We start from the raw sequence: 27,125 nt of genomic DNA on the forward strand, positions 1-27,125 counted from the left end.
ATATTACAAGTCAGTGTTACAGTTATTCATGAATTTCATTAGTTTCAACTTTTCGACAGAATTTCATCCTGTTCAAACTGCAGAACAGTTTATTTATTAATATACACTAAGGGAAAGAGTGAGAGTATTTCAGTATCTTTCCACATTGACCAAAGATGTCTTAATTTTATTTTTTTAATCCTGCCTCCTAAATGACAAAACACTTCTACTATTTTTTTTTTTCCTGCAAAACAGGAACTCTGGGCTTCTCTTTTTTTAAACAAAACACAAATCAAACATCCTGCCAGGTGTGTGTTCTGCTCAAACCTCCTGTGAGCAGGGGCAGGGAAAGAAAGTGCAAAGCAATGTGTTTCTCACCAGGTCTTGTTTCCACCTCAAGTTTTTATAGAACAATACAGGCCATAACATCCTAAGAAATTCAAAATAAGTTTTTTGCCTCAAACTGTTTTAAGTCATGCAGTTGGATATGTCTGGCAAGCTACTTATGATCCACCAGAGGGTGGACACCAGGAAAGGCTCTACAGCTCTGATGCCAAAAGATTTGTTGCCTTTTATATATTTCTTTCATCTGTTTGTAGCTCTGTAAAGTATCATTGTATAATTCTACAGTTTCTTCAGTGGGAGGCCAAAACAAGAGGGGGATTACCACAATAAATGTACTTCTAACTGGGGATTCTCATCAATTATGCTAATTTGATAAACTGATAAAAGTGTCAAAGCCCTGTATCACATGTGCCTTTGGCCATAAGTGCACCTGGAGGACCTTGAATAAACATTCACATCTTTTTATCACTTCAATCTTGTTTGACTCTTTAGGGGCTATAAGGCAAGATCTCCAGTGGAAGTGTGCCATGCCATTCCCTAAAGGAATAAATTATTTCCCTGCAGAGTGCTGCAGCTCAAGCCCCAGCCCTGGAAGGCAACATTTACCTGTGCTGAGAGCTGTGCTTGAACTCCTTATTACAAACTATTTACATTACTATTTAACACAAGCAGGAATTTCAAGTTAAAGCATTAAAGCTTATCAGAAAACACCAACCTGCAGCATTGCTGTGCAGGGCTTATTGCCATTAGCCACCAAAATAAGTCAGGGCTTCCATCCAGGTGCAACTGGCTTCATGTGAACCACATTAATCACAAGCAATTAATTTGAATTTGTGCTGTGGAAGTAGCTGGTGCAAAGGAAGCAGATCTCAAGTGATCCTGCTGTGTATGCCCCAAACTGAAGGCTCGTGACTGCAAACATGGGTTGTGATTTCAAGCTGGGATTCTCAATCACTGTAGGTTTCTGGGTTGAAAAAAAAACCCAATGTGGAGCAGGAGTGGGAGATGACGAGAAAAAAGAGAAATGCTTTTCTAGCTGGACTGTCTAGCTAGGAAAGGAGAAAGAGTTGGAGAATAGTGACAGGATCTGGAATTCAATAGGATTTAGGGGTTTTTTACATGGAAATAGCAAGGTTTGATGGCAGCTTGGGAAAAAAAAGTGGAAGAGGAAAGGATATATTTCCTCTGTCCTACATCCTCAGGGAAATAAGTGACTGGTGTGTAACTCTTTGTCTATTTCCCTGGGTTTCTGCTGTGGACAATTTTATGCCTGTTTGGACTATATATATTTCACATTTAGTGATTCTCTTTCATCACGTTTAAATAATATTTCATGTCCTGAGGATAACCACCCTCTGAGGTTCTCTTCTGCTGTTTCTGTGTCATTAATGCAGCACTAGTAATTAGGATCTGACTCATACAAATATGAACAGCCTAAGTTTAGGCTGTGGCATTTTTTAGTTCCCACTGGAATCCTCAGCAAGAAGAGTAACTGGATTTATTCTATTTGCTGTTATAATTAAGGTTCACATAATCTTTGCAGGTTTTTTTTTCCATTTTCCAGTTATAGAAGCAAAAAAGGATGAGAACTCCCTACAACTAGCAGTTTAAAGTGCAGTGAAACAATAAAAAATGACACCTTCATATATGATGAAAAGAATTATGATGATAAAAATAACATTGTTGCACAGAAATCCCAATTGCAAGTGAGGTTCTGCATTAGGTACCAAACAATATATAGTTTCTTTATTGCTGGGTCTGTTTTACTTAAGCCATTACCAGTGCAGTAAACAGAGACATGGATTTGTTCAAATCATGTCGAAAATGGATTTGGAGAGTGTGTTTTGATGCAGAATCTGTAGACATTAGCTTTTTCAGGACTGCACCTTTGAACTAAATCTTCCAGACATCCCAACTGAAATCTAATCTTTCTTTGAATATTTTAGCATTAAAAATTCAGGTCTGCAGTCCTTCAGCAAAGTTTTTACAAAATTATTCTCTCTGTTTTGAGAGGGTGGTTTTGGTTGGGTTTTTTTGGTTTGGTTTTTTTTTTTCCCTGTTTGATGTCAACCAGAATCAGCTGAAAAAAAAATTTGGAAAATATTTCTAATTCATGTTGGAAAATTAATCTAGCTTTAATGAGGCAAAGTAAATCACAAAATGAGTGTAGCAAACAAGATTCCACATCTGGATCAGAAAGACTGGGAGAAATCAGTGACAGAGAAAGGATCATCTACTAGAAAAACAGCAATGATGCTGCCTGAGTGGAAAGGTAAAGGAGGAGGAAGAGGCCTTGGAAATGCATTTTCTGTAAACTGATCAGGGGTTCCCTGGGAAGATAAAATCCTCCCGTGAAAGGTGTTGCAGAGATGCAAAGCAGGTCTCACATTAACACTTGCTAAGGAGGTTTGTGGGAGAGCTGATGGGGGAAGAACGCTGTGGGCATTATCCAGAAACACATATTTAGGTGCAAAGGGTACAAAGAGGGGAAAAACAGCATTGAAAATCGGCAAAGGTCTAAGCCTCAAAAGCTGAGGAATATGAAGAGAAATAATGGAAGAGGACTTGGGGAAAATGTCTTGTAGTGCTTTGAACTCTTTCCCCAGATTTTAGAGTACTTTCATGTCACACCCTCTGTAAAATTCCAGTGCCTGCTACACTCACCATGCCTCAAATTTGGGTATAATTTGCCATCAAAGGCTTGGGTGTGAAGTTTAAGACTCTTAAGGAAAGTCATTGTATATCCATCAAGTATAAATTGCTCCTGTTCGGAAAATATTCTAGCTATTAGCTCAAAAAAGGTTGGGAGATGGCTAGACAATCCAGGTTAAATTTCTTCCCTGCAGAAGAATTGTAGGGAATAGAATTGGAGGGAAATGTGCAGAAATGACCCAAAAGCCATTTTGCACTCAGGGGGTGAACTTCATCTATTGCTGCATCCAGATGGAGACACCTTGATCATTATAATCAACACGCTCCATTTGCTGCATTAAAAACAAGATAAATATTTAATCACAGTGCAATTAAGTCTGGACCTCTGCCATTAGTTTATAATGAATATATAGGCAGATAGAATCTAATACACTACTAATTCACTTACAAGCCAGGCTGAACAGATTTTTTTGAATTTTTTTTCCCCCAAAGCTGGTATTCTGGGAATGTTCATGAGATGACAGTGTGTATCATCTAATTACTTTCTCTGCTTTCATGCATTAACTGGAATAACATGCAGCAATCAGTTTTTGTTATCAATATTCCACATAAACTGTGAATTATGTTCTTCAGTGCCTGTTCTTTTCAGGTCGAAATAACCAAACAAAAAGCAAGGTGTAGGTCAATACATATTTGTTGATGCAAAGTACATGTGTATCCCAGCAGTGAAATAGAAGCAACAGCAGCAAATTCAGAAAGGAATTTTTTGAAGGATAAGAAGGAGCTGTTGTGGATTGGTTTATTCTCTTTTCTCCTTACTTCACAAATATTTGAGAGTGCTGGGCAAGGAAGAATTTCTTGTTACATTTCAGAAGCTTTGAAGGATGAGTTAGTTCCAAATATAACTTTATTATGATCATCATCATTAACTGATGATGATCAGTTTATCATGGTGCAGCAGTATAACTGAAGTTGGACTCTAAAACATTTACATATTTATGTATATCTTTAAAACAGAATTACTTTTAAATGAAAGAAAGAGTATTTTTGAATGAGAAGGCGCAAATACTGGACTACAAAGCATTAGTTCATTACTGCTGATGCTTAATAATACTTTTAATACTTTAGTGGCAGAATGGGCATGTTGTCTAGATGATTTTCATGATTGCAGTGCCTTCAGAAGGTCGATAGCACATCTGCTGGGAACTGCTCCTCAAATGTTCCCAAACTCTGCACTGCAAGGCAGGCACCTGGGGGCATTCAAAGTCTTCACAATAATATTGAATTAGCAACCAAAGCAGTAAATGTGAGGAAGATCAGAGACCCTCAGAAGCTTTTGTTGTATTCCTGACCTTTTTGTGCAATAAAGCAGATCTCTGCCAGAACCTGTAGGGACATTCCTGATAGATTTGAATGCTCATCTGCCTGTCTCTGGGGAAGATGGTCCCTTTTAAACAGGATTAGGTTATGCTTTGGATTTGTGTCTGCTGAAGTGTGAATTCTGCAATCTCACATTTGAAGGGGCAGACCTTTCAAAAATCCATTCTGAGTTTTTAAAAGGGTGATGAGGAAAGAAACAAGGCCAATGTACTTCTGAGAAAAAGGCGGTCTATCATCTGTGTGCATAATGGTGGTGAAATTTTTAACCGCGTGAAGAAAACATGTATGTCAGTTAGAAAATTATGTCAACTTTAAAGACTCGGAAATTGAGCTCATCACAAATATTTGTAAAATATCTAGTGCAGATTTTTGCTCATTTCCACGGCGGGATGGCTCAGCTTTGTGCTCAGGTTGCAGAAGCTGCTGAGCAGAGGCAGTGCAGGGTTGGGTTACGTGGATACTGAGCCTAATTCAGTGTGATAATCCTTAACTCCCTCCCCACGGGCAGTTGTGCCATTCTGCTGGCTCCTGCAGCAAGGAGGCTGATTCTTGCCTTCCCTTAAAGTTGAAATAAGTTGTTTGTGACACTGGCTGCCTTTGCACACACTAATTCCAAAATACAGGGGCTCCTGCTAAGTGAGCTCTGTCGCTGCTTATTTTGAAGGGTTTGCTTTGGCAGAGGAAGCACCTAAAGTGTCATGTACCATCCAAACACAGAGGAAAACTTCCAGCTGATGATGTTAAAACTGTGCAAGAGACCTCTGGTGAAGATCTCAATTTATCAGATGGGGGAAAACCCTATGTGACATTCATGCAAGGCCAAGAGGAACTTAAGAAAAGCTGTTGCCACAAAGGCACGCAGCTGGAGAGTACTTTTCTTTAAAATGAAAAGGAAAATTATATGATACATTTTATTAGTTTGATGATGGCTCGCAATATTTGTTTTGATGGGATTTGCAGCTTATTATATCATCAGAATAACATTATCTATTAATCCTACTTCAGTAATACTCCACAAAATAAATGAAGCAATTAGCTTTGTATCTTTACCTTGATGTATATCAAGGTCAATATCTAATTTAGTGTTTTTCATTAAAGTCATATTATTTCTATATGAAGAGAAAATGGGTTGACACCATCAAAAGTGCTAAGATTTTTTAATTTCATTTTACTTAATTTTACTGTTAAAAAAAGTGGTTATTTTGCATGTTTCTCTCCACTGGAGTTCACATTTTATTCTTTATTTTCTCCTTATATTTTTCATATTTATCACTTGAGCTTGACTTACTAAGAAAAAGTGGACTTTGATTTTTTGATCAACTGTTTTAGCATATTTTTGAATTCAGGGAATCCTGCTGTGTGATGAAGATGGCCTGATGTTGATTTCTTGTTTAATGACATCCCCTGTAATTTTTGCTTCCCACCAACGCATCAGCAGATTTTATATTTGGCAAAAACAAATGCTTATGCTGTTTTTTTAGAGGCAGATGGCTATCACAAGACTGGTTTCCTTGCTTTCCTGGCTTTATCTTCTCTAGACAAACTCATGGTTTCTCTCAAATATGCAGTTTCCACTGCAGAATGGCATGATACAAGATTTTTTTTTTAAATTTTTTGTTGACTCTATGTGTCAAATGAGAAAACAGATGACATGGTTCTACCTTGAGCCCCTCTGCAGCTCTGCTGAGGATGCATTTATTTGATTCATGCCTCTAAGAAGTCTCAGAGGTTTTAGTAAGAACATCTAAAATTTAAAACCTGCTATGCTTTAAGTTAACTTTCAATATTTTTTCAAAAACAGCATGGGATTTCAATTGAATAACAGGATGATGTATTTTGGACTATACTTATTATGTTGGCTGATACCCCTGGAACTGAACAAAGAAGAACTCAAAAGAGCAGCAAAGTGAACAGATCTATTACTTTGAGTGCACAATTAATCTTGCTGACATTATTTTATATGAACACGGATAAAAATGCCTGGAAACCACACCATTGAATTCCTCTGCTCATTAATATTGATCAGATGTTGTTGTTCTCTTTGTGTTGGAAGCAACTTAAAGATTACCTGTAAAAGTATTACAACATTATTGATTTAAAAAAACCCAATCAATCCCCGAAGTCCACTGTTTTTGAAAATTAGTTGACATATTCAGTTTGTTATTTTGTTGGTTTGCTTGGGGCATTTTGTTGGGTTTTTTTGTCAGTTTTTTAGGTTTTATGGTTTGTGTTTTTGGTTTGTTTTTTTTTGTAAAATATGATTTTTGTGGACTTGTTGCTATAGATCTTAATAACAGACCATATTAATCAGGCTGTCACATAATTAATTATCCAGATTTTAACACCATATTGTTTAAAAGCCTAAACATCCCTATGGAAGTTGGCTGGGACCTCTCCTCATGTGCCATCTGTGCCCAGATCTTACACATTGCATTTTTGGTGCTTCAGTGGAATGATGGCAGGATTAGGCCCAGTTCCTTCAAGACACTTAAATCTGCAGAAATTGAATCATTGGGGTCTATAGACTCAGTTAAAATTAATTAATTAAGTAACTAATTAATTTTGAGGTATCATATTAGGGTGTTAATGCAATTTAAATAAGTTCAGGATGTGTGAACTTAAATTTTGGTCCTTTGAAGAATTAGGAGAAACAATGGTAGGGTGGCACAGGCTTTTTAATTTCAGTCATTCATTCATTTAGAACACAGAGTTAGTCTAACCCATGTTTTTATCAATTAATAAATGTTAACTAGTCAAAACTATGTGACTGTAATTTTTTAATTTCAGCACAAATAATGATGTTTTGTTGCTCTAAAAATAATAATTGAACTACCAGTTTCTATGAATAGCAACAACAAAAGCAAACAAAAATACCCAAAGGAAAATACTCAACATTTAAATTGAAAGTGCTGATATTATTTGTCCATAACAACCATCATCAGGAAAAAAAAGCTCATATTGTTGCTGTGTGGTTTGTTGTTTTGTTTTGTTTTTTCCAGAAGAAAGTCTTCATAAAAGAAAAACATTAGTTAGAAATTCTGTCATGCACCAGTATATTTATCACTAGGCACCTCAGATGACCTTTTAAGTCTTTGCAGTTTGGACTGATCTGAGAAAATGCAAAATATAAACAAAATCGATGAAAGTAGGCTGAATGTGTGCTTAACAAGCCATACAGAAAAAGCAGAAAGCAAAATGAGAAAGTAATTATTAAGAGATTTATTGTTCTTGGAAGATTAGAGATCTTGCTTGCATAGAAACAATTAACATATGAGGCTGCCTGCAGGTACTCCCCAACTGTAGCACTGTGATAGAGGCTTGGAAAAAAAAAAAAAAAACAATTCATATTTATTGGGAGGCCAAAAGTGCAAATTATTAGATAGGACTCTTCCCAAGTTATTATGAAGGAGAAATAGCATGAAGTAGTAATACTTGAAAGAATAGAAGCAGCAATACTTGAAAGACACAAATCTTTCCAGAATTAAGAATGTGGTGTACCACTGCTTTTAAATTATAATACAGAGTGTATGTGGCAAAAGGCAAATCAGCAAGCAGCCATTCTCCTTGTTTCCATCTTCCTGATTTTTGTCCCTTTTTTGCTAATAATACCATTTGGAATCATCTGCAGTACGTTCATGTCCATTATTTTTTTTGGTTCAGTGAGACATATCCCATGTTTAATGATGTACACAAGAAAAAACTCTGCAGGGCTGTGTCTTGGAATAGGCTGATGACAAAAGTCGTAATAGAAATGTGCACCTCCGTGGCTTCTCAAATTGCAATAGCCACATGGGCAGTAATAACTGGGGAATATGTTCTGACATCCTCATCATTCAGTTAATTTTTACGCTTTGCGAATTAATATTTGTTTGGAGAGCGCAGTGTTCCCTGACGTGACGTCTGGATGAATCGAGCTGCTGCGAGAATCTTTCAGACCTGGGCTTGTAATTGAAAACACAAAGAGACAGACACCCAGAAACATTGAATTTACAGATCTTTAAAGTCTAAATCATTCTATTCGTTCATTTGTTGGCTCACTAAGGTGACTTGTCAGGTGAAACCAACACCCTGGAGCCCCCCGGGCTGGGCAGAGGGGCCGGGAAGCTGGGACAGGCCCTGGGGCTGCGCTGCCGAGGTCTCTGGGGTTCAGATGAGCCCCAAGTGTTACAAAGTCTCTTTTTCCCAGCCCCCAGACCCAAGGAGAAGCCGAGATGAGGCGGTTCTGCCTTTCGAGGTTGTTTATTTTTCCTTATCTATAACATTGTTTCTCTGACCCGCCCAGCTCTGTCTGGCGGTCGGGCTGTGGCACACCGACACCTCAGGGTGCTGTAGCTTTTTATGCTGCAAAATACGGGTACTTTATTTACCATAACTTCCCTATACCTGTCACCCGTGTGAGACAGTCTGGCTGTGCTCCAAACCAACCCGAAAGTGCCACCACCGCAGCACAGGATGGAGGACAAGGAGAAACAGGAGGAAGGACCGGGCCCGCCCAGATCCCTCCATCTTGCCTCCTGAGCCCCCCTTCTAAAACCCCAAAATTGTACATTTTCACCCCGGGATAGATTCACTACCATTCTACTGACACCCTTGCGGCTTGTAACCGCTGGCACACAGTTGGTAATTGTTTCCATGGCTTACAATCCGCGGCGCGGGTGTCCGACTCCGTGCCGAGGTCTCCGAGCCCCCCGCCAGGGTCCGGAGCCCTGCGGGGCGGCCCGAGGGATGCGCTGGGCTCCCTCAGCGTGCCGGCAGCCGGACCCAGCGCAGGGGGCCCGGGGGCCGAGAGGCCGATGGCCCCGGGCTGTGCCGGCCGTGGGGCGGCAGTGGGAGCGGGGCAGGGCCCGTCCCTGGGCCGGCCCTGCCGAGGCCGCCCCGCGAGGGCTGAGGCACCTCCGGGCCCTCACGGCGGGAATGGAGGGGCTGCGGCGGGGCCGGGGCGGCGAACGGAGCCGGGAAGGGAACGGAGCCCCAGCAGGGCTGGGGGAGCTGGGAAGGGGCTCAGGCTGCAGAGAAGGAGGCTCGGGGGGCCCTCGTGGCTCTGCACAGCTCCTGCCAGGAGGGCACAGCCGGGGGTCGGGCCGTGCTCCAGGGAACAGGGACAGGAGAGAGGGAACGGCCCCAGGCCGGGCCAGGGCAGGCTCAGGGTGGGCACAGCAGGAATTTCCCCATGGAAAGGGGGCTCAGCAACTGCCTTGGCACTGCCCAGGGGGGTTTGCAGTGCCCAGCCCTGCAGGTGTCCCAGGAAGGGCTGGAGATGCTCTGAGCTGGGGACAAATTGGGCAACAGGTAGAGCTTGGGCTTAATGGCTTTGGTGGTCTTTTCCATCCCCTGTGATTCTGGGATTCTGAAATTCCCAACTCTGATTGACAGTAAATTATGCTCTAGATTTCTTTTGTTTTTTCTTTGCTTTGGGTATTTTTTTCCAAATGCAATTTAAAGTGAGTGAGTGATTATGACAAACAACAAACAGTGGTTATCACTTTTCAGGATACACAGCACAGGTTGCAAATAAGATACATTATATTGAATTTACAAATCAAGACAAACTTGCATGTGGGGCTTTCTAAACAATGTTTACCACTTCTTTAAAATGAGATAGGGAAAAGAAAGAATCATCAAAATAATGTTTTCTTCTGGTAGGAGTCGTGCTGGGGATAGTGTTAGTAAGACATTAAAATGTAAGTAGCTCTTTTCAAGTGCTGTTAAATGAGTAAACTTAAGAGTTGGGTCAAACAATTCCATTTTTCAAAGGTACCTAAAGTTATAGTAATAGCAATTTTAACAGATCTCCATGCTGAAACTTTATGTATCCTAGCATGTGGCGTGTTGGGGAAAAGGTAAATTTAGTCAGAAGAGCTTTTTCAAATCATCTCGAAGTGGCCACAGAGGCACTGAATGGAAAAGAATAGGTGGCTTGGTAGCTGCTAACTATTGGCCCAGATACTCACATTTCAGAAAGTCACCCGGAGCCATAGCAAAGATCTCCTCAGACTGCTAACTTGACATGTAGTGATCATTCCGGGACATTGTACATGTCACTCTGTGCATGATAGGCATGTTTGATTAATACCTATTCCCTCAGTGGTGCAAAAACTAGAATGCCTGTTATCTTTAACAGAAGAGCAGGATTTAGCCTCACTGTCTCCTGTCTTCTCTCACATTAAAAACTAATGCCATGATTAATGAGTAGTGACACGCTTCATATTTTTTTCTTGTTCATAAAAATCCTTGCTGGCAAGTTTCTGAAGTAAGTGAAGGGTGTATTTTACTGAGTTAGTGGAATATAAAGGCCTGCGTAAGGAGTTTTATTTCTTTAATGAATGCTTATAAATGACTGAAATTATTATGGTTGTTATTGTGGATGTGTACATACTTCTCTCTCTTTCTTTTTTTCTTTTTCTTCCCCTTCTCGCAGGACCCTGCCTTCCCAATCCATGCCATAATGGTGGGATATGTGAGATTAGTGAAGCATACCGAGGCGACACATTCATAGGCTATGTTTGTAAATGTCCACAGGGATTTAATGGGATTCACTGCCAGCACAGTAAGTTCCACATGGTAAATTTTATTGTATTTATAGATAGGAGCCTTTTTACTGCCTGCACTGTTAAGGATTAATATCGGATCTGGTTTTCTGGAGTATATCAGACTTTGGCCTTTATATTGTGAGCAAGTTAATACCACAGAATGCTGCTGCTGCCTTCAGAAAATAACCTGACTACCAACCCACTGGACACAACAGGACATGATTTTCTATGCATGTTTTATGCCATGGCAAGGACATGGTGAATGTATTTTGCAGGGCTTTAATGCAGAAGCGTATTTCAAATGGAAAGACTCTTCTAATCTCAGTAGTGTTTGTGGGTTTGCTTTGATTAATGCTAAAAAAATTTTAAAAGGGGAAAAAACCCTGAAATTTCTGAATAAATGTCTTCTACATCTTTTTTCACCTTTGTCTTTATAAATAATGAAGAAATGTTTTGAATCACAGTATCTAAGTTCAAGACCAAAACCTCCAGACTTACATCATTTAACCCTGTTTAAAATTTCTTGATCTCTATCTAATCCTTATAATTTATTTGGAGAGTATTTTCTATTTTCAGATCAGATTTGGAACAGCAGGTCAGTATCCTCATCTTACACTGTGTAGTTAGAGAACTTAGAATGAACCACATGGGGAAAGAAATTTTGGGTGTGCTAGATTTGGCGGGAGCAGAGTTAAATGTCTTCACAGTAGCTGGTGTGGGCTTGTGTTTTGGATTTGTGCTGGAACCAACATTGATAATCCAGGGATGTTTTAATTACTGCTGGGTAGTGCTAACACAAAGTCAGGAGCTTTTCTGCTTCTCACTCCACCCCACCAGCAATCAAAGCCAATCAGTGAGGGATTGTCATCTGCTAGTGACTGAGCAGGTCGTGTGCTAACCTGTAAATGTAGTCTGCATTGTCTGTTACTTTAATAGAAACTGGGGTTTTTTCACATGCAAAGCTCATTCGAAACAAGGGCTTGCCTGAGGAGAAGCTCACAAGAGAAATTTTGGGGTTTCCATTTTGTGCAGGAGTGGTTCCTAAACCAAGAGTAGCATCGCTCTTTAAATCTTATGCTGTTGATGCACTTGGAAGCTAGCTGTTACAGAAGGTAAAAAACACAAGGAAATAGTGAGGAATCCAGCTCCACTCACATGTAAAAATTAGTTCAGTTATTCAGCTTACAGTGACTAAGCACTGAATCCAGCCTACCTGAATTAATTGCTCCTTTTAGATACCTGTCTATAATTTGAAGTGTCCAGGACCAATACAGTCCAGCTCAGCTAACATCTTCATGTTTGTTATGTCCCTTAAATACTCAAAAGTGTTGCCAAAGACTGGAATATGGATACTCAATTCCATTAACTTTGGCCCGTTAATTGTGTGGGTGATGTGGGCAATTCCACTGACTTAATCCAGTGAAAATATGCACCCACCTCCTCCACTGGGAGCATGGAAATGAGTGTTTGCTGTCCAGCCACGTGGATGTCTCATGTGAAAACACAATCACGTGGGCCCGTGTGCTCAGGCATGCTCCATCATGGGACCTGTCACATTGATGGCAAGATCTGGACATTCCTCTGGCTCTGATCCAGGGGTTTTCCAGATGCCTTTATCCCATCTGGGTCACCAGAAACTGATGTCTTGTGAAGGCTGAGCTAGAGCAGAGGCTGGGCAGAGTTCCAGAATAAAGCAGGGATTTATTCAAAGGATCTCCATGGATGCACCTTGGGCAGCACCAGAGCCCAGCCAGGGCTGCACCCAAGATGACCCAAAATGGCCCCAAAATGCCCGGCCGGGCACGGGGTCTCTCCCTGGGATCAGCTCTGCTCCATTTGCACCTTGCAGTTCATTGTCCCATCCCAGCTTCAGCCCCTGCAGTCCCACCCTGCTTGTTTTTCTCTCTCCAGCCCACGGGGTTTGTGCTCCTGGCCTGAGATTTGGGTCATTTGTGCTGGCTCCCCAGCTGGAGCAGGAATTGTTTTGTCTCCCTGCTCTGTGCACAGAGCTCACCATCCCATAATGTGAAGCTCAGATCCACACACTAAAGCAGCAGAGAATCTGAAAAATATAAAAGCTAAACCTGAGGCATCAGTGTGGCACACAACACTTCTTCCATCAAATATCAAGGAGCTGACCTTTGTTAAAGATGTAAATAATACCACAAGTTCTCATCAAGCAAAACACATTGCTAAGCACGAGTTTTGGATGGAATGCCATCTCTTGTCAACTAATTAATGAGTAAGGAACATACAGCTGGTGCATCACAGAGTGATTCATCAGAGTTGTTTGATGGGTCCACATCATCCTTTTAAAAATATTGAGGTATATCATGTTAGCTAATGATAATCAGCAAAGTGTGTTTGTGTCAACTTCAAGATAAAGCCTTCACACAGCTGACCCAGGCTCACCACAACCCCAGAAGGCAGCTGAAGTGATTTGAGAAAAGACTAGTTTAGGTGAAGAGTTATTCTTTGGGGGAGAATGAGATTCAATCCTTTTCAGATAATCTGATTTGAGATGGGATGATAAATCAGACACCCAATCCAGGTGTTCAGAGGGTCTCTGGGGATGGGAGCTGTGAGAGACAGCCACAGAGCTCTCTGCAGTCAGGGAGAATTGTGGGATTTTCAGTGGTGGACTTAATTTAACATTTATATACAATATCACCTAAGCTCAATTCAGAGCATTCCTTTGATACAAGCTTCTCTGCTTCATGAAGTTTAACAATTCAATTCTGAACTCACTGTAAATCAAGTAAGAAGTCTGTCAAATTTATCATAAAGAGATAAATTAAAATGACCTCGTTGCAAGGCACATCTCTTCTACATTGTCAAGAAACCCAAAAGCCACGTTGTGGTTCTCTTGTACAAAGCTTTTTATCTTGGATTTCTTTCATGTCTAATATTCTGTTGCCAAATCAATTAAGTCAGGTGATTGATTTTGCAGTCAAGATACATTCTCAAAGCTGGTATTTTATCATCCACATCAACAAACACCCTGTCAGTATTTCTGAGATTTGTTGACCTTTTGCCCATGTAAATAATTAATATGTAAACTATAAAAGAGATCATTAGCAATTTTACTGACTGTATATTCTTGATATATTGCAAAACTGATATTAATTGGCTGTGGTTGCCTGAAAAGATTCTGATTACCCAGTGGCAAAAAAAAAAAAAAAAAAGAGTTTCCCATTTCAAAGCTCATAAAGTAACCAAAACCAGGAAAGTCTGCATCTGGACTGGATTTTGTGCTGATACCACAGCAAATCTGTTTTTAAATATTCCTCTATTATTTAAGAGGCATTTACTTATCTGATTGGAATGAAGATTCAAGTCAAGGGCTCTTCTGAAGCAAGGCTGGGAGAGCTGGGGGTGAAGGGTGAAGAGAAGGCTCCAGGGAGAGCTCAGAGCCCCTTCCAGGGCTTAAAGGGACTCCTGGAGAGCTGGAGAAGTCCCCATGGCTGGGAGGCTGGAACTAGGTGATCTTTATAGTCCCTTAAAGCCCAAGCCAGTTTGTGATTCTATATTAAAACAGCCTAGAACAAGTCAGAATCCATGGAAATACCCCCAAAACTGAAATGCACAGCTTTTTCACCCAAAAAACCCCAAAACCAGAGCAAAACAAACAAACAAACATAAAACAACAAAAAAACCCAAATAAATTAATCAAACAAAAAACCAAAAAACCCAACCCCCCCCCAAAAAAAATCAAACCACATGGAAATAAAAAACCAAGAAGCACAGAAAAACCTGACAAAAAACTAAAAAAGCCCCAAACCAACAAAAAGCCAAAACAAAAAACCCAGCAAAAAAAAAAAAAAAAAAAAAAAAAAAGAAACAAATACAAAAGAAAGAAAGAGAAAGAAAACCCTCACAACACAAAAAAAAAAACCCTGTTGAAAGATATATACAGCATGCATTATTGTGCCTATCAGTTAGAGACTGCATACTGGAAAAATTAGGAATTTGAGGCATTAGACCCAATATGTGTTACTGGCTGCCACTCAAGTAGCTGAAAGAACAGAGATCCAACCAGGAAAATTCATGTTTGAAGCAATAAAGGTTTCAGATCTAGGGGTTTGATTTGCATGTGGGTTTATATTCAGAGGATCATTAACTCCACCAGACATAACTGAAATCCTTGCATTCCAAGAATAAGGGTTATTACTCAAACACACTTAATAATGTAAGCAAGCCCTTCCCAGGGTTTTACTGAGTTCTCTGTTTACTTCTTCCACCTCATGGATGGCCTGTGATATCCACATGTGCTGCACAAATGTGTTGGGAAACTGCACAGGCCCTGTGGCAGATTTCCATTCTACCTTGAGTTGCCATCCCAGCTATCCACGGGACAGAGCCTTTTTCCTGTGGTGCCACAGCTGGAAAGGCTAGTGGCCACACATTCCTGGCTAGTTGGCCTGATGCACAATCTCTACCAGCAAAATTCAGTACACAGTCCAGGAACCTCCTGAGCTGGAAGGGACCCATGATAATTATCAATTGAAAAGCTTGTCCCTGCACAGACACCCCAAAATCCCACCCTGGGCATCCCTGGAGTGTTGTCCAAACTCTCCTGGAGTTCTGGCAGCCTTGGGGAGCCATTCCCTGGGGAGCCTGGGCAGTGCCCAGCACCCTCTGGGGAAGAGCCTTTCCCTGAGCTCCATCCCAAACCCCTGGGCCAGCTCCAGCCCTTCCCTCAGGTCCTGCCAGTGTCACAGGGATCGGGGATCAGGATGTCCCTGCTGGCTCCAGGGCACTGCCGCTGGCCTTTGTGTGTGGAGGTTGTTTTCACAAGCAGGACAGGACTGCTGGGGTGCTTTCTTTGAGCTTTTGTTGCAGCATCAGCCTCATTACATGGTTGAGACTATAGAAAGACGGCAAAGCTCACGTACAGCCAGCAACAAGAGCATTTTAAACACATTCTAGCCAATAGCACATTGCTAAAGTTTATAGACAATTGTTCTAGCCAATCACTAAAAGCACATGTACACCTGCTTCACACAATGCTTGCTTGTCTTCTTTTTATCAGCAGTACACAATACTCCATTACTAAGCTTAAAACTTTCTACTATCTTGTTTTATATAGAATATCTTGTTTCATATTTTTCTGCAGCCCTAAGGTCTATCTTAGCCAAGTCTCAAACTCAAGCTATTGTCTCGTGCCCTTGTTTGCTGTACCATTGTGACTTTCTCTACTTCCAGACGTTGCAGCTGCAGTTAGTTCTGAGTTTTCTGTTCTTTCTTTTTCTAAGGCCTGCTTCTACAGCTTTCTGGAAATTATCTTACCTTTACTATTTCCCACAACCAGGACCCCTTGTCCCTTTCCCTGGCAGTGCTTCCCAGCCTCTCATTCCCCAGTCTCTCCGTGCATCCAAAGTTACCCAATCCCAGGGGCACCATCGCAGTGACTTTTCCAGCTGTGGAATTACTGTGAGGGGGTGCAGAATGTAACACAGATTTTGTGTTAAAAGGAATGAGTGCTCTTGTTAAACCACTCCTGGCTACACTTGGGTGGCAGGGCACTCCAGGAACCCTTCCCTGCTGGTGGTCTCCATGCAGCTGCCCTGTTTTGAAGACTAAAACCCATTGTTTTCTTGCACTGATGCAGGCTGTTCCAAGCCAGCCATGCCAAGAGCCAAGTGGGCAAATTTAATGTATCAGTATGCTTGCAATTGCACCACACCAGATTTTCATCCCATGCTCTTCCTGACACACACAAACTATGGTTCCTCCTTTGAAAAAAAAGTCTGTTTGGGCTGTTCTAAACTTTAACACATTGTTCCTTTTTATTCTGTGGGGGAAGCTATTCTATGAATAGCTTTAATAAATTATACTGCCAACAAAATGCTTTCTGGTACAGTAATAAACTCTATAGAGCAGTAGCCAGTTTCATGTGTAAGTATGTCCTTGTGCCTCTAAGCATTGTAGAGCTGAAATTTGAAAACCATTCCTGTGTTTGACCAGTAGCTTGGACAAGAAAGGAACAGGAAAGATGTATCATTATTAGTTTGTGAAACTTCCAGAATTTAACTCAAAATGTGAAAGAAAGTGGGTAATTTGAAAGACATCTGAGAGAGGTCACCAGTAAAGAATATAAAAACAAACAACCACTGAAGGCTATTGGAAGAAAAGTAATTAAAATGTTCCCAGAATTGAAGCTGTGTCAGGGGGCTGAAGGAAATGGCAGAACCAACAGGTGTGGGAGCCCCTGGTGGTTTTGTCCCATTCACAGAAGTCCAGGGAAGCTTGTGTGGGGGCTGCCTGGAAAAAGGGAATTCTCTAACGAGGTGAAAAATGACAGGTTTGTCAGCTGAAAGTGGAGGATGTTTTGCTGATGGATCCTCTTACATCCTCTTACATGTGGTGAGATTGGACAACAGTGACACCAATTCTGGAGCAATTGGAATGAGGTGTTTGTTTTCCTTGAAGTCCAAATAAATTTGGTGGTTAAAGCAGTAGGTAACTGAGCTGAGGCTTGCCCCCTACTTGAAGATTTTATTTGATTCAGTAAGAGCAGAGATTGCCTTAAAGTCCCAGGTAGGAAGTATAATATCCCCACCAATTTTGTTTCACTCTTCTTAGAATTTGCTTGTATAGCATTGTTTATTCTTTTTATCCATACACAATTCAAATAGCTTTTTTATTCTTGTTGAGTTACTGATCTTAACAATTTCCTCATACATAGCATTGAGTTTCAAAGTCTAATTTTGCTGTATACTGAAAAAAAAAATCCCTTTTCAATTTCCAACCTGCTGTCTTTCAGCATCTTTTAAATATTTCATCCTTTGTCTATTACAATACTGGGAGAAAAGCAGATTTTGAATGCCTTCTGTACACCACTTGTTATTTTGCAGACATTTGTTATGTGCCCTCTTGTTTTTCCTGTGCAGCCAGTTAAATTTGTTGCCTTTTCTGTGCAGTGTGTTGCTTTTTCTTGCACTTTTTAACTGTCTCTCAGTGGCCTTCTCAAAACCTTCTTTGTTCAGTGTATTTTACAGCAACAATGACTTATAGTAAAGGGAAAACTATAAGGTTTATTTGTCAGAAGTTCCTTACATCCTTACATTCTGTACTCTGTATGCAGTATTTTGTTGTTAAATTTCTTTCTGGTTTTTTGGGGTTTTTTTGTGGTTTTGTTTGTTTGTTTGTTTGCTTGCTTGTTTTGGGGTTTTTTTTTCCTGTTTTAACCAGAACTGGGTATGGAGCTGATGCTTTTCTTAAGCAGGCCTTGGTAATGGCTGAGTTTCTTTCATAAGGTGCCATAGGGGGAGGAAATAGATCTTCCTGATTGCTTTGGGGTTTTATGGCAATATTAAACAGAGGGGTTGGGCTCCTTCCAACCTAGGCACTGACTGAATTACATAATGAATGGTGCTTTTAAGAAGATGTGTGTTTCTATGGTGTAAAAGTCACTTAGGCTGTCAATAGCCATTATAAACTTTTTTTTTGTGGGCAGGTAAATCTGTCTTCCCCTAATTAGTGTCTTTCTTAAGGAGTAGTTTGTTTTGTTTTGTTTTTTTTATGGTGGAAAGAAATTAATGTTCCAAAAATGCAGGAATTGTTGTTTGATTGCAAAAGAGATTAAATTGTTCATGTTCTGCATTAAAAATATAGCATATGGAGATGTTTTATACAAACAAGTTTCTCTTTATATTTGGATTAAAAATAAAAAGTACTGAATGGAAGGAGTCCACTCTAAATTTGAGAATAGCTATCCCATTGTAATGTCTACATCATACATTCCTATTTTTATAACAGAAATATTGTAATAAGCTATCTGCGGTTGCACTAAGTCCCAGGGAAGAGTTGATGAACCACAGGAGAGAGGTGTATGGTTAGAGGAAGAACACATGATACCTTTGGCTGGACAAAGCATCTATTTTTTTTTCCCCACTTTCTGTGCCCATTTAGGTAGACACAGCAACCCATAAGTCAGTTTCAGCCACTGTGTTGGTTTATGGACAACACAACCACCTGAAGTTTTAAAAGAAAAACTGTGTTCAGTCTTTGTTGCAGCAGCAACTTTCTAACAGATACACCAGCACATTCCTGTGAGGAAGATAAAGAAAAAAATAAAATCTTGAAATTAAATCCGATTGTTTATTGAGAGAGCACTTATCAATTAGAATTTTGTCACCCAGGGATGTGGTCTGGAAGCAGCTGTTAGGGAAAAAAAAAAAAAAAAAAAGAATTTTGTAATTCAGGTACTTTTCTTGGTTTTATTGTTTTGTTCCTCTAAGAGTTACTATGCTCAGTCATCTGTATGTGTAGGTGTCAGGGAGGCAGAATTAAAATATTGTATTTGTATTTGGAACTCATGCTGGCACATGGCTGTGTAGTTCCCTATTACTATATAAAATATTGGTACTGCTCATTGAACTAGCTGAAAATTTTATGAGTGGCTTTATTGTTTGGAAATCAAAAAATTTACATGACAATTTTTTCTGAAAAATGAAAGAAGGAAAACAAATTCAGTTATCAGGGCTTGTTTTATACTACAGGCTCAGTGAGAAGTTAGAAGAAAAGAACTTAGAAGGAAGATCCAGGAGTACATTCAGTAGTCTAGCTACTCTTTTGAAATAATAAGCAGTATTTTTTCATGTGGATACACTTTTGAGAGCAAGCGGGAGAGGGAGGGAGAGAAGGATATTGCATCAGACTCATTGCCTGTGCAAGAAAAATTTGAAAAATCAGTATTTGTGCTTGAAGCTCAGTATAATGATAAAATGGTCTAATGGCAGATACCAGTCTGCATCACAAGTTAATCCTCTTGTATTCGTAAAATATCTCAAGCAAAACCCATGGTGCTGTCACATTTTCATATGAATACCCAGGATATTAATGTAGTTTGCATTTATTCTGCACTTACTCTTAAGTAACATACAATTATTTCTGTAGATCACCCAGCTAAGACTTTTAGTTTGAGTCAGGAGTGTATTTTTAAAGAAAATCTCTTGATCATCTCTACTTATCATGTTTTGCTTTGTGTGACAGCAGGCTGAGAGCACAAGAACTGGATCCCTGTGAGATTAAAATAATCTTAAAGAAAATAGCCCAGCAGTCTGAAATTCCTGGGATTTGACATACTGGGAATTTACTCTAAAACATTCCAGTAGACAAATGGAAATTCAGTCCACCCAGACATTTCTAGAATTTGTACAGAGAAAACATGCCTGAGACCTGTGTAGGGATGTGCAGACGTGTTCTCAGCTCTGAAACTGCACAGAGATTTCTGCAAGGCCATGCTTCTTACAAATGCAGGCATACTTTGCTTTTCTCAAAGTACCCTGAAAACTATCAGTAAATCCTGTTTGTCTTCCTTTTCTTATCATGTGCTGTCTGATGTCATGAGGCACACGTGTCTTTCTGTCAGTCATGCTTTGGCTTGAGATTTGTTTGGTCCTCTGGTGGTATTGTCTCATTCTGCCAAAAAATAATGACGCCCACCTTCGCTGAAAGTTTATCCCCATCAGAATTCTGTTTGAATCAGCTCACCAGGATTGTCTGGAAGTGCACAAAATAACTGCACCAAGGGAAGTGAGGAGATGGGACCATGCAGAGGGACATGAATGGCGTTAATTGTAGCTGCCCCTGGATGCCTGGAAGCGTCCAAGGGCAGGCTAGACAGGGCTTGGAGCAGCCTGGAATAGTGGAAGGTGGTTGGAATTATGTATCTTTAAGGCCCCTTCCAATCCAAACCATTCTGGGATTCTGGGTTTTTCTAAAAAGTTTTTTTAAAAGAAACCACCAGCTCTAGATTTGCAATAAATTCAATTCAGGAATTACATTCAGGAATTGCCCTGTTACAACAAAACATTTACAGTGAATTCATGTTCCCTGGTCCAGATGTGTAAGCATTGCGCCATAAAAGAGTATTTAAAATGTTATTTACCTCCAAATAATAGGTAACCTTTGTAATCTTGTCAGATCTCATTTTGCTCTCCCCACAAGTCAGTCAGGTGGCATCTGGCTCTGAAAATGTATTCTATGTGATCCTTTCACATACCTAACCGAGCTTTTTATGCACACAGTCATTGTTCTCATGCAGTTTTTACAGTTTACTTAAAAGCAACATTCTTTTCCATACCAGCAGTTGTCACTGTTAAAGAGGAATTAATCTGCTCCCTTCTCACCCTCTCCAATTTCATTGTCACTAAATATTTAAGGGGGCTTCAGAATAATTCTGCAGAAGACATACACCAAAGTTAGGAAGAGAGTGCAAGGTGAAGAGAGCCTTTGCCCAAATGTAAAAATAGGAGTTTAAAATGCTTATTTCTGACTTCTTTATGTCAATGCTCATAGCAGAGAGAGAACCTCCTCCCATTTCTCAGCAAAAGTAGAGATTTTTACAGGAATTGTAGCACCCACACCATTAGCTTGGTACATGGTACAGATTTTATGTACAGACTGGAAGACAGTATTTTTCTTTCTGAACCAGACAGTCATTGCTGATGTGGTGGAATTCTGCATCTTTTGTGGGGAGGGAGATGGGGTTTCCTTGTCACCTGTGCAGAGGAGGCAAGGAAATCACCACAGTTCAAAAGGCAGAATTGGTGATGAGTGTTTCTTTCCTTGGTGACAGTCACCTACTTGCAGTTGTAGATTAAATACAAGATCCATTAACAGTAAAACAAACATATATTTATGAATAACTAAGAGTCTGAATTTGAAAATTATCAGCAAAGAGTTGAAGTTACCTCTATGTAGCACATATATGTGCACTTATGCAAGTGCCTCAATCAAATATTTTTGATTGTTTAAATAGATTTATACTGGCCATCTTTATTTAGACTGGCCATAAATGAGTACCCTTCACCGTGTATATATCAAATAAAGACACATGGAAAAAAAACCATGATCATTTGATTTTGTCATCTAAGAACATCCATCTTTGTATTTTTCAGGACTTGTTTTTCTAGTGACATTTTTAGAAATCTGTGCCATCCCATGCTCATGTAAAAACACTGCAATCCTACCCTCACTCTGTTCTGAAATGCATAAACAACTGCATTTTGAAGGGATAAAATTTTTCTGGGATGTATGAAAGGAAATAATGCTAATTTACTGATTTGGGGTCAAACTCGTTGTGAAGATTGGACTTCTTGCCATGTGACCACCTACACTCTTCTAGCAAATCATCCAGTTACTCCAATGATCCATAATTTCACTTACTCCTGAAGATGAGTTTTTTGGAGCATTGCTTGTAATGAAAAATGATTCACCAGTTGAATCACTTTTTAATAAGATTTTTTTTTTTCTTTTCCTCAACTACAGTTTAAATGATTTGTCAAATGCTTGTTATATAAATAGCCAATTATTTTAATAAGGTTCATTGGAAACGCCAGGAATAGTTGCCCTGAAGATGTACTTCTACAGTGTAAAATTAAATGGTAAGTTACTTAATGGGACGAAGGTTTTCATGCCAGTATTCATTAAAAGTAATTAGAAATGAAAAATCTGCTTCAATGCATATTAAAACTTTTAAAGTACCAACTCCTATAAAACTAATAAGGAACGTCCCGGCTAGGCTATTGCAGAATTGCATTAGATTAAAATTACCTCAGATGAAAAGCCATTAAATAGGCATTTAAACAGGTAAATAGAAGATCAGGAAATACTGACTAGTCCAGTGTTGGAAGTATGACTCCACAGAGGACATTGTAATAACTTTTCAGTGGCTATAAGGAAAAGATAAGTATTTTGCATAATAGAGAGTAGGTACCTATGCAGAGTATAATTTCACTGCATGGTCTATTTTATGAGAGTTCTCAAAATTGAAATAGGGATGAAAAAGTATCTAAAAATGTTAAAAAAAAAATCTTGTTAACAGCACAAGATATATCACTACTGTGGCAAAGATTCTTGTAGAGCTCTGTCTTATTTTAAACCCTTTGAAGTAGAAAATTTAAAGGGGAAATGTATTCTGGAATACACTTAATTGTGTCTTTCCCTTTATTATTTTCAAATTGTTATTTTTCCAATAGTTTTACATTTAATGCTAGCATTCTGAAACCTGTGATTATAGTTACTATTGTATGGAAATGAAGTCATTTCAAAACTTTAAATTTAATTCTAAATTTTTTTTAAGTGAGGGTAGCATAGGGTAAGTGTCACAGTGGAATGTAAAGAAAAAAAGGAAAATGCTATGGGCAATACATCAATTATAAACTGGATTTCTAAATGCATGCCTCTATTTATTTCACTGCTATGATAACAGAATATCTATATCTATACTATTGAACAGAAGTATAAATTGCAGATGGAAAAGATGAAAAATTAAGTGGTGGAGAAAGAAATTAGTCATCATAAAAAATGCTGGTTTGTCTAAATTAAAGATTTTACTTACTATATGAAATTTAAGGTATTAATTAAAATAAAACTTGAAAATAGTCTTTCCTTTTCATTTTCTCAGAGCCTGGACTTTTACAAATCAAAGTGAAGAGGATCTAACTATATATTCCAATTTTCCTGAAACAAGTTGACCTAGATATATTTTAGAACCAATAGGAAGGGAAACAACACTGGACTGTTACCAGGTAGCATGAAATATCTTCTTTTATTTTTTAAGAAGTCTAGTTACAGGAGTATATTTAAAAACGTGTAAACTAGAATTTTTAAAGAAGCCTAAAAAGAGATAAAATTGCTCTGAAAAAAGAATGTGAGGATGGTGGAAAGCTGTTTCTGAAGGAATTCTAGACAGGAGCTCCAGGATAATATAATGTAAAATATTTGTAGTGAATATTTCAGGAAAAATCCTAACAGATAGCCCTGTGGTGGATTATCCCAGGTTTCAGTATTTTTTAAAAAAGCCCAGAATACTTCCCCACACAGCTGTGCTTCAAAATAAAACTGTTATATAGCTGACAGTATGTTCAAATATTTTTACTTTTGGAAGCTGGTGTGGCATAGTGTGGACAAAAAGATAATATGGAATAATTACTGGAATAATAACAGAAAAATTACATTTCCCTCCTCCTGTAAAAACACAGGGGGAGAAAAACTTTATATAGAATCATGAGATCAGGGGTAATACAATGTTTAACCTCTAAGGGTAGAGGAGCAAGAGGTCTGTACTTTTTTTGTCTCCAGTGTAAAGCAGTTTTCCTCTCTTTTTAAAGTTCACATAAGAAGAATATCTGAATAGTGAGTCCCTTCAGCGTGGCACATAACACTTGAAGTTTCCTGCAGGTTCTCTTGGCACAGTGCTTGTAGAGCCTTCTGTGGTCAGGAAACTGGCTTTGAAAAAGCAATGAAAACCTCTGAATTCTAACAGATGCCTGTCCTGTGTGGAATGTTAATACATCCAATTCAGATTTAATAATATATACTAAATTCCTGTATTTCACGGGAATATGCCACATTGTTTTTACAAGTTTCACACCAGTGTTGAGCCAAACATGTGCTAGTGCTTGTTTTTGCATAATCCTAATTAAGTCAAGGATCAGTTATAGCTGAAGTTACAGTTTATCTGTTTGCATAAATTACAAACAAACATTCATTTGGAACATGTTAGAGACCTTCTTAAACCTCTAATTAAGATTATTAAAATAAATTATTATCATGACAATTATTTATATATTCCATATCTTTTGCCAAAAATTGAAGTTCATCCACCTGTGCTTTTTCTGATGCATTTTTATTTTGTTTAAATACATTTATTTACTTTTTTATTTATTAGCTTTCCAGGGGAAAAAAAATAAAAAACAGCAAGTTAACCTAATTTAGAAGATCTTTACAGTTTAGGCTTGTTTTTATAAATGGTAGGAATATGAGGAAGAATGCTTTGATTTGGAATTTTTTTTTGGCAAACATTTTACCAAAAATGTTCTACTCTTAAAGAAGATGTGTCTTTCTGTATGTCAATTGCTGTAATCCTTCAAATTTTGTCATATCACTGAGTAGCTCACTGTTAAGATAATTTTATTAAATTTCAGTTTCTCATGAGGCAGATTATTTGCCAAATAAAACCAGTATAATTTCATTGTTTTCAATGGAGCGTTGCAATATTTGGGGATTGTGCAACTTGGTGCATATAAAAAATAAGATTATATAACCTGACTTTTGTGATATTAGGAAATTAATAATAAAAAGTTTAAAAATCTGAAAGCTCAAGCTTAAACAATTACAAGATACTACAGAATTCTGCAAGCAAGTTCATACATTTTGTGTGAACTTACTGATGTGGTATTGACCTGTGTAATTTAATCATTCAGGGTCAATATACAATAAAGAAAAGATACCTAGAATGCATTTTAAAAATCTATAAAGAACCATCAAGCAACTACAAGAATAGCTTAGCTTAAACCCCAAATTAAAATTATTAAAACTTAAAGATAATTATTCCATACTATCTTTTTGTCCACATTATGCCATATCATCTTTCAAAAGTAGAGATATTTGAACACATTGTCAGCTATATAACTGTTTTATTTTGAGGCACCAATGTATGGGGAAGTACTTTGGGCTTTCTTTAAAAATATTGAAACCTGGGGCACAGGAGGGAGTGTGAAGTTACTCAGATTGGGAGTTGCTCTTTATCCAGTGTATGGCTGTGGGTCTTCACAGATGCCAGTTATGAAAAAGATATTGCTAGATGATTTTTATCCTTCTAAATTGTACTAAATTTCATCCTAAATTGACTTTGTAATGGGAAAGAAAAATGTTTGCAATATTAGTAAAGGATAACTGGATTTTGTTAGATCAGTTTTCCTAATAAAGGCCATGTTAGCTTCCAGTGAAGACTTTTGCACATAAATGGTGTTTCCCTGATGGGCCAACCACTTCATCACCATAGAAGACTGATTTTAAAATATGACTTAAGGCCGAGATGAGCAGCCTGAGTGTGATCCAGAAGCCAAAATGAGAACAAAACCAAAATATAAGGAAGGAATGTTATGGTCAGCAGGAGAGAGCTTCAGGAAGCCTGAATGGCAAAAGGCAGTCCTGGACCAGAAACAAGGGCTCAGGTGGCAGGAACCAGGAATTTGGGCTGTGAAAAGAACAAACAGGCAGGGGACAGGAACAAGACACTGGTGTGACCTCACAGGCAAAGCACAAGGTGTGATGGCCAAAAAAAATGCACTTAAGTTTGGCTTATTGGTCCCTCCTTCAGAAAAAAGTCAGGTTTGTACCAAGTAGCTTGCTGAAGAACTCAAAGGGCTTTTTGTAGGAGTTAAATTTTTTATTATGACAGCTGCATAATTTAAATACCTATTTCATGGGGGGTGATTTTTCAGGAAAATACATGTGACTATATTTAACAGGTAAAATCCAAAATGAGGGCTAGGCCTTTTTAATTATATTACATTTGCAAGTAGAAGGTTTTTTTAAACGTTTTATTAAATACTTAGAGGATTATAAAAGTAGATATATGTATATACATATATATAAATAATACATCAAAGGAAGGTAAAAGCACAGAAATCTGCCCCTTGACGGTTTTCCAAGTCACTGTGTGACACAGCCAAGTTGTCTATTGCTTTTCTAGTTTTTGACAATGTAGTTTTGTTCCAGGGTGCACAACAACTGTGCCTCAAACAGAAGTCTGCTTAATAACTTTGTGATTATGGATTGACATTAGGAGATGATAGGAAATTTAAGTTTAATCTCTGCAGCATAGCCTTTACTTTCTAATCAGCTCTCTCAGCCCTTCAAGCTATTTCTTCCAAGGAACAATCTGTTTTCAGAAAATGGTTAGTTTCCCTGTTCCTGCTTCACCTTGAATTTCAGAATCCCTCTTGAGAAGAGAAATCATGAGAGCGTAGGCATTTGGGGTTTTTGAGGCTGGGGGTTTTTGGGGTGGTTTTGTTTGGGTTTTTTGTTTGGTTTTGTTTGGGTTGGGGGTATTTTTGTTCTTCTTTGCTTTCTTATGTTTGTTGGGTATTGCAGTTCCTCTTGGTTTTCTTTCATTTCCCTCATTGTTGCCTGTTTGTTTGTTGTTTTTTTTAATCTAACTAGACACTATCTAGAGATCCAGACCTTCCCCCTGTCTTTTGATGAGTCCTTTTCACTCAGTGTTTATCAGTTCTACCACCTCCCTCTGTGAGGAATTCAGATGTCTCTGGCAGCACCCAGCTCTCTGTATTTTATTTAGTGCAAAGCAAAAGGATCTGCCTTGAAGCTAAGACCTAACCTTACCTGAAAAATCATGAGCATCCTGCAGTGATTTTTCTGTGCATTATTAATTTACATCAAAAGAAATCCTTTATCCTTCTTATGTAGGTAGGTTATGTGGTC

General features: G+C 38.8%; 1 protein-coding gene across 1 annotated transcript in view; it reads left to right on the forward strand.

Moving 5' to 3' along the window:
* The window catches only part of EDIL3 (EGF like repeats and discoidin domains 3), a gene marked incomplete at both ends in the record, with an annotated part of 230,782 nt that overhangs the window by 105,826 nt on the left and 97,831 nt on the right, over positions 1–27,125 (forward strand). Inside the window, one exon of the mRNA XM_084224587.1 lies at positions 10,775–10,903. Within this exon, the coding sequence (XP_084080713.1) occupies positions 10,775–10,903 (129 nt within the window). The remainder of the gene's footprint in view (positions 1–10,774; positions 10,904–27,125) is intronic.

The sequence above is a fragment of the Fringilla coelebs genome, assembly GCF_963513975.1.
Source record: "Fringilla coelebs genome assembly, chromosome: Z".
In the NCBI taxonomy this organism is placed as follows: domain Eukaryota; kingdom Metazoa; phylum Chordata; class Aves; order Passeriformes; family Fringillidae; genus Fringilla; species Fringilla coelebs.